At 39.9% G+C, this 18,038-nt stretch overlaps 1 protein-coding gene across 1 annotated transcript in view; it reads left to right on the top strand.

Moving 5' to 3' along the window:
• The window catches only part of RYR3 (ryanodine receptor 3), a 423,771-nt gene that overhangs the window by 251,471 nt on the left and 154,262 nt on the right, over positions 1 to 18,038 (top strand). The window contains 6 exon segments of the mRNA XM_042477733.1: positions 923 to 1,012; positions 9,972 to 10,118; positions 13,745 to 13,810; positions 14,878 to 14,953; positions 15,087 to 15,210; positions 15,619 to 15,734. Coding sequence (XP_042333667.1) covers positions 923 to 1,012; positions 9,972 to 10,118; positions 13,745 to 13,810; positions 14,878 to 14,953; positions 15,087 to 15,210; positions 15,619 to 15,734 — 619 coding nt within the window.

Genomic DNA, 18,038 nt, shown 5'->3' with positions numbered 1-18,038 from the left:
TTATTATTATTATTATTATTATTATTATTATTATTATTATTATTATTATTTTAATACCTATATCAATATGCAGACCATTTTAAGTCAACTGGAAGTATATATGTATACGCACATAGACAAAAGCTCTGTTGAGATTTTATTTTGACCCTAGTTACTCTATCTTGCTACATGCATTGGAAAGAAAGATCTGAAGTAGACATATAAGCTTCTTGTACAATATAGAGCCCAACTCCCATTAGGGAACCTACATGCCTGGAGCAGACTCTTCAGTTCAACGTTTCTTTCCCAAAACATAGATAGTGGCAGAGCAGAGCTAACAGATCCATGTCAAAGGAGGTGGTGATGGTGAGTTGGGCTGCCCCTCCTACTTCATGTGGTAAGAGCAGGCCTGTTGGATTGCAACAGTTTATGTGGTCTCAATAGCTCCACAAAGACTGAGTTTATGAAAACCACGGAAGTACAAAATAGCTGCATACACTTGTACTTCTGATTCACATTGGAAGCAAAAGAACCATCTTATGAAGCAGAATTTCACTCATGTAGCAGTATAAGTGAGACATAGGATAATTTTGTAATTTTCTGTCTGTGTTGTGGCCCTCTTTCTTCATTGTATGTATGAAGTAGTACCCATCTCCAAAAACTCATTTTCTGTGGGATTCCCATGCAATTGTGCTGTACGCTGTAGTATCTCTAAGCACAATGCTGAGACACATTTCAGTTATATTTAGTACTTAGCTTCAAAAGATTAGGTAGTGTCTTAGTTGTATCTGAACATAGAACATTATTTTCTTTCTTCCTGTCAAGCCAACTAAGTCCTTTTTCTTTTAAAAAAGACCATTTGTGTGAATTGCTAACATGGCCATCTCAAGCAAATAGTTCCATAGCTAATTATGCATTCTGTGAATGATGTGTCTGTTTTCAGAGTAATAGTGGATGGAAGTATGCTGCTTCACTTGATGAAAATATGAAGACGCATCCTTTAATAAGACCTTTTAAAACATTGACTGACAAGGTAATGAAGGAAAAGTTACAACATTTTATTTAGTGAAATAACAACAGGGCTTGTGCACACTTTTCATTAATATTTTAATACTGTTGGCAGTGTGATATGAAACAAAATGTGGCAAGATGTAAGTCCTATGTAGTGTAACTAGCCAAAATGTGCACAGAAGGACTACCATTAAGAATTTAAAGCCCAATCTTGTTTACTTTTTTAAAATCACATGTTAGCAATCCCAGTAAAAAAATTCAAGTCTGTTTAGGTAGTGTCTCATTACACAGATAACATTAAAGTCTATTTATGGGCTGGCATCCTATTAGTGAGTTACAATAATGTAAGTCTAAGAAGCTATTGTAACCCACTTTTTGATCATTGTAGAGGTCAGACCTTTTTTACTAACAGTGCAGTGACTCAAATCTCCCAAGAACCAGTTTTAAGCAATACAACCCATCCGACATGGCCTTTTATGTGTTGTTGGGGAGCAAGAGGGTCAGTGAAGACATGTCCAGCTACTGCCCTGTAGCTGGACATGGTGCAATAACATAATCTGAAGGGATCTTTGAAGGACCTGCAAAGTCCCTGCAAATGCTTCTTGAAGCACATCCAGCTACAGGAAATTGTCAGACACATCTCCAGTGATCCCCCACCTCTCCAACAACAGAGACATAGCTATGTTGGGTGGACTCTAACACTTAAAAAGTGAGTTATCACTTGGAGAGGTACTTATAGAGATGTAACTCCATGCCTGATATATGTTTCCCAAATGCAAGATCTCAGCCATTATATTCATAACCATGTCTAGCTCTTTGAGGCTTATCACTACAATTTCATTGTCTGTAAAAACCCTTTTTAATCAGGACATTGCTCTCTTTCCTTGCTCGCCTTTCGAACGTTTTAAGATTACAGCATCCGTCTGTGCTAAAATTGTATCACACACAGCATTTGAGACTGCCTACCCACTCCCTCCTCCAAGACATTATCCCAACCTCCCCCCCCTTTTTTGGGGGGGGGGTTTTGGCTCACACACATACACATGTGCACAAAATATAAAACACCATGGCATCATAGCATTGTAACAACAGATAATATTTTGCTTTCCTGGTTCAGCTGCAGGCTTTGCCTTTCCTAACACCTCTTCAACTTTAATCTTAATTTGATCCCAGCAAAGGAGTGAGGGCTGTCCGGGTCACACTGCCTACAGTGCCATCTGGGCTGTCTCTAGACTGTTGTTATCCTTGCCTGTCCACCCCATATCCTGGTTACCAGAATTTCCTTCCAGCCTCAGAGGAGCTTGCTAGGCCATAGCCCTGCCTCTTCAGTGGCCTTTTGCTTTGCTTATTGCCTCACTGTGGGTGGACAGTGATGGGCCAGTCAAGAAAAGAAAGGTCTTGCCTTTGGAGCTGAGTGCCATCACCTGAGAGTTGCTGATGGGCAATCATTTGGAAGCCACCACTGCTGCCACAGTTTATAGGAACAACAAATTGAGTTGAATGCTGAATAAAGAGAGTCGTTCTCTCCTATCCCTATTATGTTTTCCCACCCACAGCATACCCACTATACCACCCCCAGCCTACCCAAAATTAGCAAAAATGCAATTAAACTTTCACAAAACACATCATAGTGCACAGAAGCAGGAAAGGAGGTCATTTCCAATTTTTTTTGTGTGTTAACAAAAAGAAATTCATCTAAAATGATCTCCCACAGGACAATAAACGCCAACTGAAGGTACTATTGGCCTGACATAGTTCTGATGTACCTGCCTCATGTAATAAGGCTCTTAATGCACATTTTTCAGGCCTAGTCCATACTGCTCTCTGACTAGGAAAATAAACATTTTTTTAATGTGAAGTCGAAGGCTTTCATGGCCGGCATCTATGGTTTTTTGTGGGTTTTTCGGGCTATGTGGCCATGTTCTAGAAGATTTTCTTCCTGATGTTTCACCAGCATCTGTGGCTGGCATCTTCAGAGAATGCTTGCCTGGAAAAAGTTGGTCTATATACAGGGGTTACCCAGGTACGAAATTAATTCGTTCCGCCGCCGCTTTCGTAACCCGAAAATCTTCGTAAGGCGAAAAAGCCATAGGCGCTAATGGGGAAAAGCCGCGATTTCGTGCGAAATAGTGCCGAAAAGCACCAAAAAAATTTTCGTAACCCAAAATAACCTTCGTAACCCGGAACAGTTTTTTTAAATGGATTTTTTTCGTAACCCGGAAATTTCGTAAGGCGGCGCATTCGTATCCCGGGGTACCACTGTATACTGTGAGCCTGGTAATGCAGGAGTGATTTGCATGTGATTTGTTCTTTGCTGATGGTTGGCCTCAGGCTGGGAGGCTAATGCAAAAGAGGATTAATGTCTGCTAATTGGTGATCATTATCTGCTGGGAAAGCCCCTGACTCTGAATGGTTTCCCATTTGCATTTGCTGAGTCCTTATTTTGCTATTCCTCAGGACTGGTAGCCAAATTTTGTTTACTTTAAGGGTTTCTTCTTTCCAGTTGAAAGGCTCCCAGGCTCACATAGTGTATACAGACCCACTTTTTCCAGGCAAGCATTCTCTGAAGATGCCAGCCACAGATGCTGGCGAAACATCCGAAAGAAAATCTTCTAGAACATGGCCACATAGCCCAAAAAACCCACCAAAAAATAACATTTTTTTAGCAATTAGGAAATAATTCAAAGATAACTAGCTAATGATAGAACATTTCCCTAGCTATTTTCAAGTTACCACTATGTAGTATTTCCATTCTTATATATTTCACTCTACTACAAGTTTTCTGAGCACAGATTAAATCACATTCTATTACACTTGGAAGGTATCATTTATTTTTTAATACTATAATGCTTGTTTCTGAATTTAGGATTAAATCTTAATTGCTAGCCCCAATTAGAGTAGACCCAGCTGCTGAATTTTAAAAGACACATGTAAATCCATTTGATCCAACATATCTACTGTAACTATAACTACCCCTTGGATTTAGCTCTTAGTCTAGGGTAGTTAAAGTACTTTAATTCATTATGAATTCACAGTAGCAATTGATTCAGTTTTATGGATTTAATAGTAAAGGGAGCTGTCTACCTGGTCCTCAATATCTTGAGGATATTATTGGCTTTTAAAAAAAATTAATAGGTTAGTGTTTATTTTGGGGAAAGTCAGCACCTCGCAATAATGTGTACAGTTATGGTTTGGAAAAGCCTATTGTCATGGGTTCTGGCTGACTATTGTCTTTTTTAGAAGGGACACTACTCAGAGGTTTTGGATAATACTTAACATTTCATCAATAGGAACTACTGATAGGAAGTAACTTCATAATAAATCTCTAGATTGGGAGAATGGCCATTAAAATGGCAAATACCATTCAGTGTAAACAAATGTAAAGTGATGTACATGGGGGCAAAGAGAAATTCCTAACTTCACATTTGCCTTGATAGAGTCTGAATTGGTGGTGACTATTCAGGAAAGGGATTTATTGGTGTAATGGTTAGTTAAATAACAGTATTGACCCAGAGTGCAGCCACTGTAAAGCAGCAAATTTCATATTGGAGATTATTAGGAAAGGATTGAAAATGAAATTGCAGATACCATAATTCCTTCATATAAGCCTGTGATGCAGACATATACCTGAATACGGTGTGCTATTCTGATAATCACACCTCGAAAATATATTGTAGATATGGAGAGGCATGCAGAAAAGGGGAACCAAACTAATAAAAGAATTAGAACAACTTTCCTATGGGAAAAATTGTAAACGTTTGGGACTTTTAAGCTTAGAAAAATGTGAATAAAGTGTGTGTAACAGAAGTGAGTTAGAATTATTCATGGTGTGGGAAAGTAGATAGGGAGACATTTGTCCCCCTTTTTGTCTCTCAAGCTTGGTTTCTTCATTCACTAATGCCAAAAGGAAGTACTTCTTCACACAGAACATAATTACTATATAATTCACGTTACAATTCACAATGTGAAATTTGTGATACAGTACTGTACTAGATTAATTTGCATTGCTGAATTTGGTGCAAGGTGTAATTATGGTTGCCCATTAGCTGCCGGAAAAAGAGATATTGATGAAGAAGTAGACACACTGAAAATAGCTCCTCCTTTTTTGAACTCTGCCTCTCCTTTCTATATCTTTTTTAATCCATGAATGATCTCAACAGTATCCTGACACAAGATCTGTCAATGACTACTAGTCACAATGCTTGCAAATTATCTCCAGTATCAGAGGCAAATATGCTTCTTAATGGCAGTTGCTAAAAAAATATGTCCAGGTGAGTAGCCATGTCCTGCTCATGGTCTTCCCATATGGATCTCATTGGGTCTTGTAAGTGTAGAATGCTAGAGGTGAACTCATAGAGGATGGAGACATCAGTGTTTGTTAGTCTAAATGTCTATATATAACTCCCAGTCTCAAAAGCAGTGTCCCTTTGTATATCCATTGCTGGGAAACACAAGATGGAAAGTGCAGTTGCCTTTTATGTCCTTATGGCAGGCTTCCCATAGACAACTGATTGACCAGAACATTGGCCTAGATAAGTCTTCAGTTTGACACAAATGGCTCTTCTTACATTGGTATCACTATGTGAGCTTGGTATCTCCCTTGAGTGTTTAAAGGAAGACTAACAGAGCTTGAAGAAAGACGTCCAGTTATCCCATTATCAGCCTGTTTATCGATGAGGATTAAGATTCAGCCACTATGGTGCAAAGGAACTATTTTAAGAAGCAGAACTCCACCCACATGTTAATCAGCTCATGTATGAATAATTGTATGTATTTCAATAATTATTTGTTCATGAACATTAAGAATGTTAGAACCATTTACATTTCATTTTCCTTTCATCCCTTGCTTATCCTCCCACCCTAACTTGTATATTGTAATCTGCCTAATGAAGGGCCAACACTCATGTGTCTGAGAAGTAGGCTGCAGTCATAAAAGCTTATGCGATAAACGGTTAGTCTTTAAGGTTCCAAATCATTTCTACCTTCACTTAGTGTGTTCTCCTTTTTGTCCTCTGCATTAAAACCTAATATGTGATAATGTGTCTTGTTTTAAATGTCCTATGTAGCACCTACCTGTCCATTATCAAGATGTAGTTTTTGTGTGGGAAATGATCTTGGAACTGTTGGCTAGGTAAAAGGGATAGTTGAGGGTTATTCAGGACATAACCTGGTTTTAATTATTTTTTCTTTGAGACAGAAAGATCTTCAAGGTGCACTGCGAAATAATCAGTTTAACACTACTTTAACTGATACATGCTATGGAATTCTGGGATTGTAGTTTGTAAGACATTTAGCCTTCTTCATCAGAAAGTTCTGATGCCACAACAAACTACAATTCCCAGATTCATAGCATTGAGCCCATGGCAGTTAAAGGTGATGTCGAATTGGATTATTCTGCAGTGGTGGAACAGCCACAAAGTGTTTTTTAAAGAAGTGTTCTGTGTCCTTGGTCACATAAATTGATATTTCCATTGGTTTCCATTCACCTCTAAGTACTGCATTACTGAATTAGCCCTTTGTAACCATTTCTTGTCCCCTATCATAAATACATTATTTATTTAATTCCTCTTTGCAACCAGAGGAATTGTGCACACTCATGAGCAGTTACACTTAATGTTAATATCTGGTATGTCATGGCAAGTGCTAAGTCTGTCAATGGCATCTTGCATGTGCACACTTAAGCAACACTGGGGGAGATGTCTGCTAGGCACAAAATACGGCACTATCCCTGCTCTAGTCCTGGTCTTAGTCTCTGCATTACGTATATTCAGTAGGTGATCTCCATTTATTGCTTCTCATTGAATCAGAACCAGGATTTATAGTAATAATATGGATTCAGTGATACTGTAGAGCACATAATTAAATGCTACAATTTTGTTAAGTAGTAAAAGATTATTTTTTTCAGATAGCTGTGATTGAGTTCTAATGGCTTGTGCTAATGTTACAGGAAAGGAGTGGTAGGCTGAACAGATAATGTTGTGTCAAGAAGTGAGATTAAATATGGCCACAATTTTATTAGCTGCATCTTACCAAATTTAGTATGGCATTAGGCCCAAATGTTGACCAAAACAGTCCTCCAAAACACACTGCTGGACCCCAGGGAATAATGGAAATAGAATGGACCAACTGCAGTGTGAATGTAGCAACTTTGCTTGCCTCCAGATTAGGCCAGCACAAAAAGTTAAGCACAAACATTACTTAAGGTGACCCCACCCCCACTTTTGGGCAGTCCCTCTGCTTTCATTTGTAAAGGATCAGGCTCAATAACATTTCTATCTCTAAAACAGATTGTGATGGGAAAACTTGTTCAATACAAATCAGATCCTCTCATTATCATGAAGGTAAAAATCCCAAGACACAGGCACAATGATGTTAGTGGGTTACATTTCTTCTCATACCTGTCAACCAGTTGCTAATACCCTAGGAATATGAACTAGCAATAGGAACAAGAATATATGTACATGGGAGTTAAAGGAAGGTTTACTCCTCCAGATTCAATGGCTAAGGAAGTGTATAGTGTTCATATTTAAGCCCATGGATCAAACCAAAGGGAAGACTTCCATTCCTGCTCTTGCTTTCCATTCGTTCCTGCTTCAAGTGGCCAGTCAGTGCTGCTGCTTAATATATTAAAATTACCTGGCATGCAGCACAGCCACAGAGATCAGACAGCCATTTTTAAGGGGGTTAATACCACTAGTTACCAACCTGTAAGCACAAAAAGAGTCCTTGATATGGATGGAAAGAGCATTTGAAGAATCAGAAACCACCTCAAAAGGGGGCTTTCTCATCTGTTGGTGAACCCCAGTGAAGAGAACCTTAGTCAAAGCCTCAACTCTGACCTGGAAAAGAAATTAATGCTCCTTTCTTACACTATCCTACTCAGGTGTATGGGGCTTTCCATTTTTAGTTTATACAGATACTGTGTTGGAAGAGTGAAACAATAAGGACAACATGGTGATGTGACACCTACCGCTGTATTGGCATTGCCAGGGGCTGCTGCAGGCAAAGGGAAGTGGCAGTGCCTGGGGTAGCATCAGGAGCAGTGCCACATGTCTCCCAGTCCTTCTGCAGCTTGGAAGAAGCTGCATGTGGGAGAAGGGTAAGCCAAGGCATCTGAAGATGAAAGGGGGGGGGGTTAAGAGGGGAGAAGTGAGGCAATAGAAGAGAAGAATGTGCAGACAGTGCAGAATGAAAGCATTAGAAAGATGAGAAGGGAACAACAGAGATAGGAAGAGAGTAAAAGAAAGGCCTGCACAGAGGTGAGAAGGGAAAATAGGACAACCAGAGAGTATGGAATCATGGAGTTGTAAGAGACCACAAGGACCATCCAATCCAACCCCTTGCCATGCAGGAACACATAATCAAAGCACCCCCCAGCAGATGGTCTTTCAGCCTCTGTTTAATAATCTCCAAAGAAGGAGACTCCATTATCCAAGGGAGTGAGTTACACTGTCAAACAGCTCTCACTGTCAAAAAGATCTTTTCTTCTAGTTTGAATCCATTGTTCTGGGTCCTAGAGCAGCTGGAAAGCAAGCTTGATCATCCCTAATATGACACCCCTTCAAACACTTAAACAGTGCTATCATATCATCTCTTAGCCTTCTCTTATGCAGGCTGAACTAAGTCTCTTCGCGTAAGACATGGTTTCCAGACCCTTCACCATTTCGGTTGCCCTGCTCTGGACATGCTCCTAAGTCTCTCTGCGTAAGACATGTTTTCCAGACCCTTCACCATTTCGGTTGCCCTGCTCTGGACATGCTCCAGCTTGTCAATTAAGAGGGCAAATGAAAGAAATACAGGTGGAGTAATAAGAGAATATAGGCAGACAGATGGGCTGAGGCCCAAAGAGAAGGCTAGCTGAGCAACAGTGGAGACACAAGAGAGGCACAATGGGGAGCAGAAGCATGGTCAAGAGAGAAGGACACAGGGGAGATTTACCTGCCTTGGGAGACTCAGTTGGAGTCTGAGACTGATAGCCCATGTCTGGGGACCCTAAGGGAGACGGTCAGAACCTCTGCCCACTGCTATATTACAAGAAGCGTACATCCAAGGGCTGAAGTACTAGTCCAGAACTTTAAACAGTTGTGGCACAGAGCTGGGTTTCATTACCCCTAGCACCAAACAGAGTGTGGCTAGAGAGTGGAATAGGTTCAGCTGGCTTTGAGGTCAAAGCAGCAGGACAGCAGTAGCAGCAAGTCCTGGACAAAAAAGACATCTTCAAAAACTGCACAGAATTTTAAAATAAATATTTCTAAAACTAATTGAGACTCAAAACTTTATTGCATTGGCCCTGGAACAGGCCTGTAGCGTTCCAAAATGGAACGTTCTGGGGACAGGAGGTGGCAGGGAATGCATTTTACTGCACAGCGAGAATGCTGCCACTGCCAAACATCCCCATCCTGTTCCGGAAGTGTTCCCTAGGGGGCGATTTCCAGAAATGCTTCTCAAACATTGCCGAAAATTGCCCCCTCTGGGATGCATCTGGAACGGGATGGGGATGCTCGGCGGTGGCAGCGTTCTCGCTGTGTAGTAAAATGTGTTCCCCACTGCCTCCCGTCCCTAGAATGTTCCGTTTTGGAATGCTACAGGCCCGTTTCACGGCCTAAAGTTCTCAAACTCTAATCCCTGGTAATCAGGAACTAGACCTTATGTTTAACTTAATCATGTCCAGAAAAATAAGAAACAAACAAAAAATAATAATTGATATTACTGGAAATAAAAATATATTATTGTGTGTAATACATTATTTTTATTGCTTTTAAATTGTACTGTTTTAATTTGATGTTTTAAATTTGCCCTTAGCTGCCTTGAGTCCCTATATTAGGAGAAAAGTGAGATATAAATAAACAAATAAAATGCAAGCTACACATTTTACCATTGGCCAGAATTTGCATACCTTTGGTATAAACAAAATAGTTTTCTACTATTCTACTAGTTTGTCTTGATGCAACATTATAAAATTTGTGTGAATTTTTTTAAAGGAAAAGGAAATCTACCGATGGCCTGCCAGAGAGTCACTTAAAACCATGTTAGCAATGGGATGGAGTCTAGAAAGAAACAAAGAAGGTGAAACGATAGTCCAACAACGTGAAAATGAAAAGCTCCGAAGTGTATCACAGTCCAGCCAAGTATGACAGAATTTTCTTCAAAAACAGAATAAATTATAAATATATCTGTTTCTTCAGCATTGATCTTGCTTCTATATTGTGGTTAATTTCCACAGGAAAGTTTTTTTTTAATTGACAGAAATGTTGACAGTGGTCTAAGATGTACTGTAGAAATAATGCACTTTGACACCGCTTTAACTGCCATGGCTCAACACTATGAAAGTCTTGGATTTTTAGTTTTGTGAGATACTTAGCCTTCCCTGTCAGAGAGTTCTAGTCCCCCCACCAAACTACAAGTCTCAGAATTCCATAGCATTGAGCCATGGAAGTTAAATTGCTGCAAACTGCATTATTTACACTGTGCAGATTAGATTATGATGAAATAGTGAATTGTCTGAATTATAATGAGGACATAATTTGTTATACACTGGAAAATCTTTCAAACATGGGTTTGCCTTAAGGAGGTGTTGGACTCACAGAAGCCTTCACAGCAATAGTTCCCTGTAGCAAAATCTTCCCTGGGCCACCTCTCCCATAACCACATTTCTCCCAATCTCCTCCCTCCACAATTTTCTTCAGGCTGTATGTCTAGATCTGATGGGTCCTTCCTCTGGATTTTATACGAAAAGCCAAGCATCTATGTAGCTGTATATCCTCATTCTCCTGAAAACCAGAGGATCTTCTAGAGGGGCTCACAATACAAAATAAACAATAGCAGTTAGAAATAAAAAATAATGTCCTGGAATACAGAGCATGCATATAAGACTCTTTGGATTTGACCAGTATATTTATGACATGAGAATATGGCTATGATAGAGACTGTGGTCAGGATCCTATTGACTTCAATAAATACAACAGTGGTAGAAGAGAATGTGGCAAAAACAGCAGCAGAGGAGAAGGAACTGTGGGTGCTGCAGTGACAATGGATGACAGTGGAAGCCATCTGTTAGGATATAAAACTACCTTATCAGGATTTTGCTGCTGCCATGCTGCTGGTGCTGTTCCTTGGTTGAAACACACACAGAGAGAGTTATGCTAGCATAAATGTCAGTTTTAGTCACCAACAGGATTTCAGCCTATGAATTTAACCAAAATGGACGAGAATGTCCCTTTTGGCCTTGGCCTCTTTTTCCAGATTTCTCCAATATCTCACCGAAGTAGGGCTGCATTCTTCTCAACCGCAGAAGGACTGTTTGTTTAAGGCAAGACTTCTGTGGGCTTATAGTCTTCTATTTAAAGGAATTCAGCTTGCTCACCTTAAGAACCTGTTAGGTGATGGCACAGCAATAAAAAGAAAGTGAACAGCAAGTAGCATAGCTGCAAAGTTTTTGAACAGTAGCTGAGGGAAAGAGCAGCTGTGCTAACACCCTAGCCAACCAATATAGTAAACAGTATAAAGTATATAAGATTATATATAAAGTATATAATATTACATATTGATATGTATAATTTTATGTGTAAAGTGTTTAACATTATGTATATATTTATGTAAAGTATATATAAAGTAATATATTAAGTATATACAGTGGGCCCTTGTTATCCACTAAGGTTTGGTTCCAGGAACCCCCGTGGATTAAAAAAAAAAATCTGTGGATGTGCAAGTCCCATTAAATACAATGGCATAGCAAAATGGTGTCCCTTGGCAAAACTAAGGTTTGCTATTTGGAATTTACACTTTTAAAAAATATTTTCAAGCTGTGGATGCTTGAATCCATGGATAAAAAAATCCATGAATAATGAGGGCCAACTGTGTACTATGTTCAGTAGCAAGCATTGTTTTCTGTTTATATAGTATGTACCTTACTTTAGTTGTGAAACTCATATTGAAATAAGAGAATCTTGAAAAGTCCTGACTCTCTTGTGGGATTGATTCATTGGGCAGTATCCAGTCATAGAATCATAGAATTGTAGAGTTGGAAGAGACCACAAGGGCCATCCAGTCCAGCCCTCTGCCATGCAGGAAATCACAATCAAAGCATCCCCGACAGATGGCCATCCAGCCTCTGTTTGAAGACCTCCAAGGAAGGAGACTCCACTACACTCCAAGGGAGTTTGTTCCATTGTCGAACAGCCCTTACTGTCAGGAAGTTCCTCCTAATGTTGAGGTGGAATCTCTTTTCCTGGAGCTTGCATCCATTGTTCCGGGTCCTAGTCTCTGGAGCAGCAGAAAATAAGCTTGCTCCCTCTTCAATATGACATCCCTTCAAATATTTAAACAGGGCTATCATATCACCTCTTAACCTTCTCTTCTCCAGACTAAACATCCCCTGTTCCCTAAGTCGTTCCTCATAGGGCATGGTTTCCAGACCTTTCACGATTTTAGTCGCCCTCCTTGTTAAGCCAGTATTAAGCTTCTGGTTCAGAGTAGTGGAATCCAGCTGAAAAGGAAGGGGTCAATTTCCCTCCTTACTACTGCCCCCCCATGTTCACTCAAAACCAGCACTGGCAGACCAAGAATCTCTTTCAAGCCAGAAAACTACAAAGAATAGAAAGGGGGGAAGGATCTCACTTCTGCTGGCTCTATAGTGCCAATGTCATATTTTTTTTATAATTAAAGGCAGATATACTTCAAAGTAAACAATACAGATTGCAGAGTATTTTGAAAAGGTGTGCATGAAAATATTGGAAAAACTTAAGATTCCTCTTCATGGTCTTTGTGACTCACACAACTGGGTTACCTTAGCCTGTGCAGAGCCTCATTTGGAGTGTTCTGTAGCGTTCTAAATGATTTTGATTCTAGGAAAGCTTTCTTGATGCTGACTACCTCCATACTGATTTCTACCTATGTACTATATTGCTGAATGCATCCCATACCAATTTTATCTCAGTACAGTGTTGTGTGGCGTTGAGGATCCTATCTTCCCTCAACACTCTATTTATTCAGTCATTCCTATTGTATAACTGATTGGAATAGAGAGTTCTGTTTATGCTTGTGACTACGTATGTTTTTATTAAATGTTGCTTCTCAACCTTGATTGTTTACACAGACACTCCCACCTCCTACTTCTTGTAGCTTGCTAGTCTCCCAGTGCTGTGAGTCACTGAGCCCACGAAGGAGGAGGACAGGCTGTATACCTGTAACTGTAGTTCTTTTGAGTGGTTACCTATGAACTCACACAACCCCCCCCAACCTCTCCTTGTCATGTCTTGATCGTTGCATCAGCATCCTATGGAAGACTATGGTGGCAGCCCCTTGTATAGGGCTGGTAGAGGTGTGAGGGTACCACCAAAACTCTTCAGTGAGTTCACATATGACCACTCAAAAAACTACAGTTACAGATATGCAACCTGTCCTTTAAAAAAAAATGTTTTGCTTTTTAAAGCCATTCAAATAGCAACATTTATTTTTACTGTTATTTCCTTTAAAATTATGCTCCAACAGTTCAGTCTTATGAGCCTGCCTTTTGCCAGAGCACTTAGGTTAAGATTGAAGGGTACAATAATAATTTGGTGTTATTCTCTGTGGAAATTAACCCCATCACTCTGCTAGTTAACCTTGCTATGCTGCTGGAAATTCTCAGACAAGAATAAGTATGTTTTGTTTAATACTTTATTTATTTAAGATTTATTAATACTTAACTTTAATACATTAATATAACTATTCTAAATATGCAAAATCAGATATCTGTTCTTCTCTTTTTTAACAGCAGGGAAATGGATACAGTCCAGCACCACTTGATCTTTCAAATGTTGTACTCTCCAGAGAACTTCAGGTATGTATTAAATATTTAGAGAAATGTAACATCAAAAAGCCATCAATATAAATTCAACTATGGCTAACAAATAGGTGTTCTCATGTAGCCCCTTGGTAGTTCTCCTTTCCATGAGAAGCATTGGGTCACATGGAAGCAACTGATGCTTGTCCTAAGTTGATTTTGTTATATGAGGAGGATGGGGCAGAATATAAATGTTTAAATAAATAAATAGCCTTCAAAGCAATTCACAGAAAATAAAGTGATACAAACCCTAATAGTACATAATATACCACTAACTACAATAGCCAGAGTTAATTAGTAATGCAATATAATATTGATGGTCCAACAACTGATCAACGTATTATTTTAAAATGTATCTTTTTTTCTTTTTTTTTGACAAAGCATAACAGACACCAATAGATTCATTAATGAGATTTCCAGTTTGCTCATTAGGGCTTATAGCTTATGCAAAAACTCAAACATATTGAAAAAACATAATTCAAAAATACAAATACAGATGCTAGAATTTGTATGGCTATAAAACATGGCCAGTTAAAGCCAGTGAAAAACAACAACACAAATAAATGAAATCAAAATAGTACCTTATTTCAGTAGTTTCACAGTATGCTCAAATCAAGAAGACTGTTTAGTGATTATTACAGAGAGACTGATCAATAAAATACTGTGCCCCAACCAACAGTAAGAAAGAAGTTGCATCCTGCAACTAAATGTAGTCATTTGCATCCCAATACAGAAATGCAGCCTCACCTTTGTCCCCGATGAGATCTCTTTATAATTAGGATCCCAATTCTAATTACGGAAGAAAAGGCACCATAATCACAAGGCACTCTAAACAGTTAGCCCTCCCATAAGAGACTCTTCTTTCACCTAGTTGCATATAAATAAATGACACACTTGTTCTGATTCCCCAGCAACCTTTTTTAGGTGACAAAACATTAGGAAGGGCAACATAAAAAGAGTATTTCCTGATGGAGATATTCTTGCTGAGATTCCTGCTTTCATTAATATTTTCAATATTATTTTCTTCTGACTTTGTATTCTTTTTTGTTTTGGGGGTGATACAGGGAATGGTTGAAATAGTGGCAGAAAACTATCATAATATATGGGCTAAAAAGAAGAAAACTGAATTAGAAAGTAAAGGTAAGACTAAAATGTTTTTGTGCAAAACCAGAAATTTAGTAAGGGGAATATCTGCAAATACAAAAGAAATTAAAAGTATAATCTCTTTACTGCTATAGCAGTAAAAACCAGCACTTCTCGCATCTTACTCTAGGTGGAGGTAGTCATCCTTTATTGGTCCCATATGACACTTTAACAGCCAAAGAAAAGGCTCGGGATAGGGAGAAAGCACAAGAACTTTTCAGATTTCTTCTAGTGAATGGTGTTGCTATATCGAGGTAAGTTATGTACGGCTATAGAAATAATATTCTCTGCTGTAACTTTTCATTTGTTTTTCATACTTTTGATATCAGTCAGCGACTTTGATGAAATTGGATACATTTTAATATGTTGCATATAAGTAGCTTAAATTTAAGTGTTCACTTCATTAAATCACAGATATTCAGGGAATGCTTTTGAAGTACTTGGGCAAAGACCTAAATTCAGAGCAAGTTATAACCTGTAAAAATATAAAGATAAACATGACTTTTTTCCCATTCAGAAGCTAAAAATATAAAAACAAACAAAACATAATTTGAAAGAAAGTTTCAAATGAAACATAAATTGGCTTTAATTATCTTAGCATAAAATATTAAAATATTATAATCATGCTATTTTAAACTTTATTTATTTATTTCAAAAACTAGAGGCTTAAATGACATGGCATTGGATGCTTCCTCCATGGAAAAGAGGTTTGCTTATAAATTCCTGAAGAAGATTCTCAAATATGTTGACTCTGCTCAGGAATTCGTTGCACATTTAGGTAAGTTTCTCTAAATTACTAACTGGATTACTAGATTACTTATTACAAAGATAATCTTTTTGTACAAATTCACCTACATTTCTTAAGTTACTGTTGTTATTACAGTTCAATTGAGATCACCTGTCCATTTCATCAGGAGACTGTGGCCTGTTACAGACTGCCAAAATAAAGCTGCTTCGGGTCTCTTTGGAGGTATGCTGTTTAAATGATGCATGGGTCCTAAGAGTCCGGAGGTCGCACCAAAGCCACACTCCATTCCTAAGCACTGGAGTGCAGCTTTGGTGCAGCTTCCGGATTCTTGGGATGCATGCATCGTTTAAACAGCATACCTCCAAAGAGACCTGAAGCAGCTTTATTTTGGCAGTCTGTAACAGGCCACAGGCAGAGCCCTGAGACTTACTTGAGCTGATTTGTTTGACCTATACAGTACTTTGAATCATAAAGTCATAGAGTTGGAAGAGACCTCAGGGGCCATCTAGTCCAGTCCCTTGCCATTCAGGAATATACAATAAAAGCACCAATGATAGATGGGCATCCAGCTTCTGTTTAAAAACCCTCAAAGAAGGAGACTCCACCATACTTCAAGGCAACATTTTCCATGTTCAACATTTCTTCTATTCTGCTTTGGTCAGGCCCCACCTGGAATACTGTGTCCAGTTCGAGGTACCACAATTCAAAAAGGATGTTGAGAAACTGGAGCATGCCCAAAGGAGGGTGACTAAAATGGTGAAGGTCCTGGAAACCATGCCCTATGAGGAACGACTTAGGGATCTGGGGATGTTTAGTCTGGAGAAGAGAAGGTTAAGAGGTGACATGATAGCCCTGTTTAAATATTTGAAGGGATGTGATATTGAGGAAGGAGTAAGCTTTTTTTTCCTGCTGCTCCAGAGAACAGGACCCGGAACAATGGATGCAAGCTGCAGGAAAAGATATTCCACCTTAACATTAGGAGGAACTTCCTGACAGTAAGAGCTGTTCGACAGTGGAACACACTCCCTCGGAGTGTGGTGGAGTCTCCTTCCCTGGAGGTCTTTAAACAGAGGCTGGATGGCCATCTGTTGGGGATGCTTTGATTGAGAGTTCCTGCATGGCAGGGGTTGGACTGGATGGCCCTTGTGGTCTCTTCCATCTTTATGATTCTATGTTATCTGTGCATTTCATTTTTCTGCCCTAAGTTCAATACCTTACATTTCTCTGGCGGGTTACAAACCGCCATTAAAGTACGGACTCAGTCTGTACTAGGGTTAGGAAGGTGCGGTGCTTCCGCACCCCCCTAACCCTAGTACAGACTGAGTCTGCACAAAATGGCGGCTCCCCTTCCACAAGGGGGCCGCCATGACGACGTCACGACCGTGCCGCCTCTACACGGGGCGGCGCAGACGTGACGTCATCAGTCCGCGCCAGGGCGCCTAGGGCGCCCTTTCCGCAGACCAGGAAGGAGCTCCATTTCGGAGCTCCTTCCTCGTTTGCGGTGATGCTTTGCTTCGCTGGGCGCAGCCTTCAGATGGCTGCGCCCAGCGAAGCAATGGAGAAAGGGGCCAAGCAGCCCCTTTTTCCTCCCCGCCGCCACGGGGTGTCCTTGGGGCTTGAAGCCCCAGGGACACCCCTTTTCAGGCTGCGGGGAAGCAGTGTTTTGCTGCTTCCCTGCAGCCTGAAAAGCGGCGGATCGGGGCCTCAGCAGCTGCCGTTCTGGCAGCTGACGCCCCGATACACCGGGGAAAGGGACGGGTGCAGCCCGCCCCAAGTGGGCAGTCTATAACCCGCCAAAGTGTTGAATTTCATTTTGTTAGCTTTGTCCCAGCTTTCTAGTCTATTCAGGTGGTTTTGAATTTTGATCCTGTCCTCTGGAGTATTAGCTATTCCTCCTAATTTCGTGTCATCTGCAAATTTGATAAGTATGCCCTCTTTTCCTTCATCCAAGTCATTGATAAAGATGTTGAATAGCACTGGGCCCAGTAGAGGACCCCCGTTAGTCACTTCAAGATGAAGAGGAACCATTGTTGAGCACCCTTTGGGTTTGGCGATTCAACCATTTACAAATCCACTTAACAGTAGCATTTTCTACCCATGTTAACTTTTTGTGGTTATGTCATTCCTTTCTAAATGCTTACAGAACATCTATTTAATGATCTGCTCTAGAATCTTTCCTGGTATTGATGTTAGACCAACTGAGTGAAAATTGTTGGGATCCTCTTTCTCCCTCCTCCTTTTTTTCCAAAGATGGGGACAACATTTGCCCTCTTCCAGTCTTCTGGGACTTCTGTTCTTACAGGAATTCTCAGAGATTATTGCCAGTGGCTCTGA

The sequence above is a fragment of the Sceloporus undulatus genome, chromosome 1 (genome assembly GCF_019175285.1).
Source record: "Sceloporus undulatus isolate JIND9_A2432 ecotype Alabama chromosome 1, SceUnd_v1.1, whole genome shotgun sequence".
NCBI classification, from domain to species: Eukaryota; Metazoa; Chordata; class Lepidosauria; order Squamata; family Phrynosomatidae; genus Sceloporus; species Sceloporus undulatus.
The sequence above is the reverse complement of the archived record's forward strand: the minus strand, read 5'-3'. Positions and strand labels throughout refer to the sequence as shown.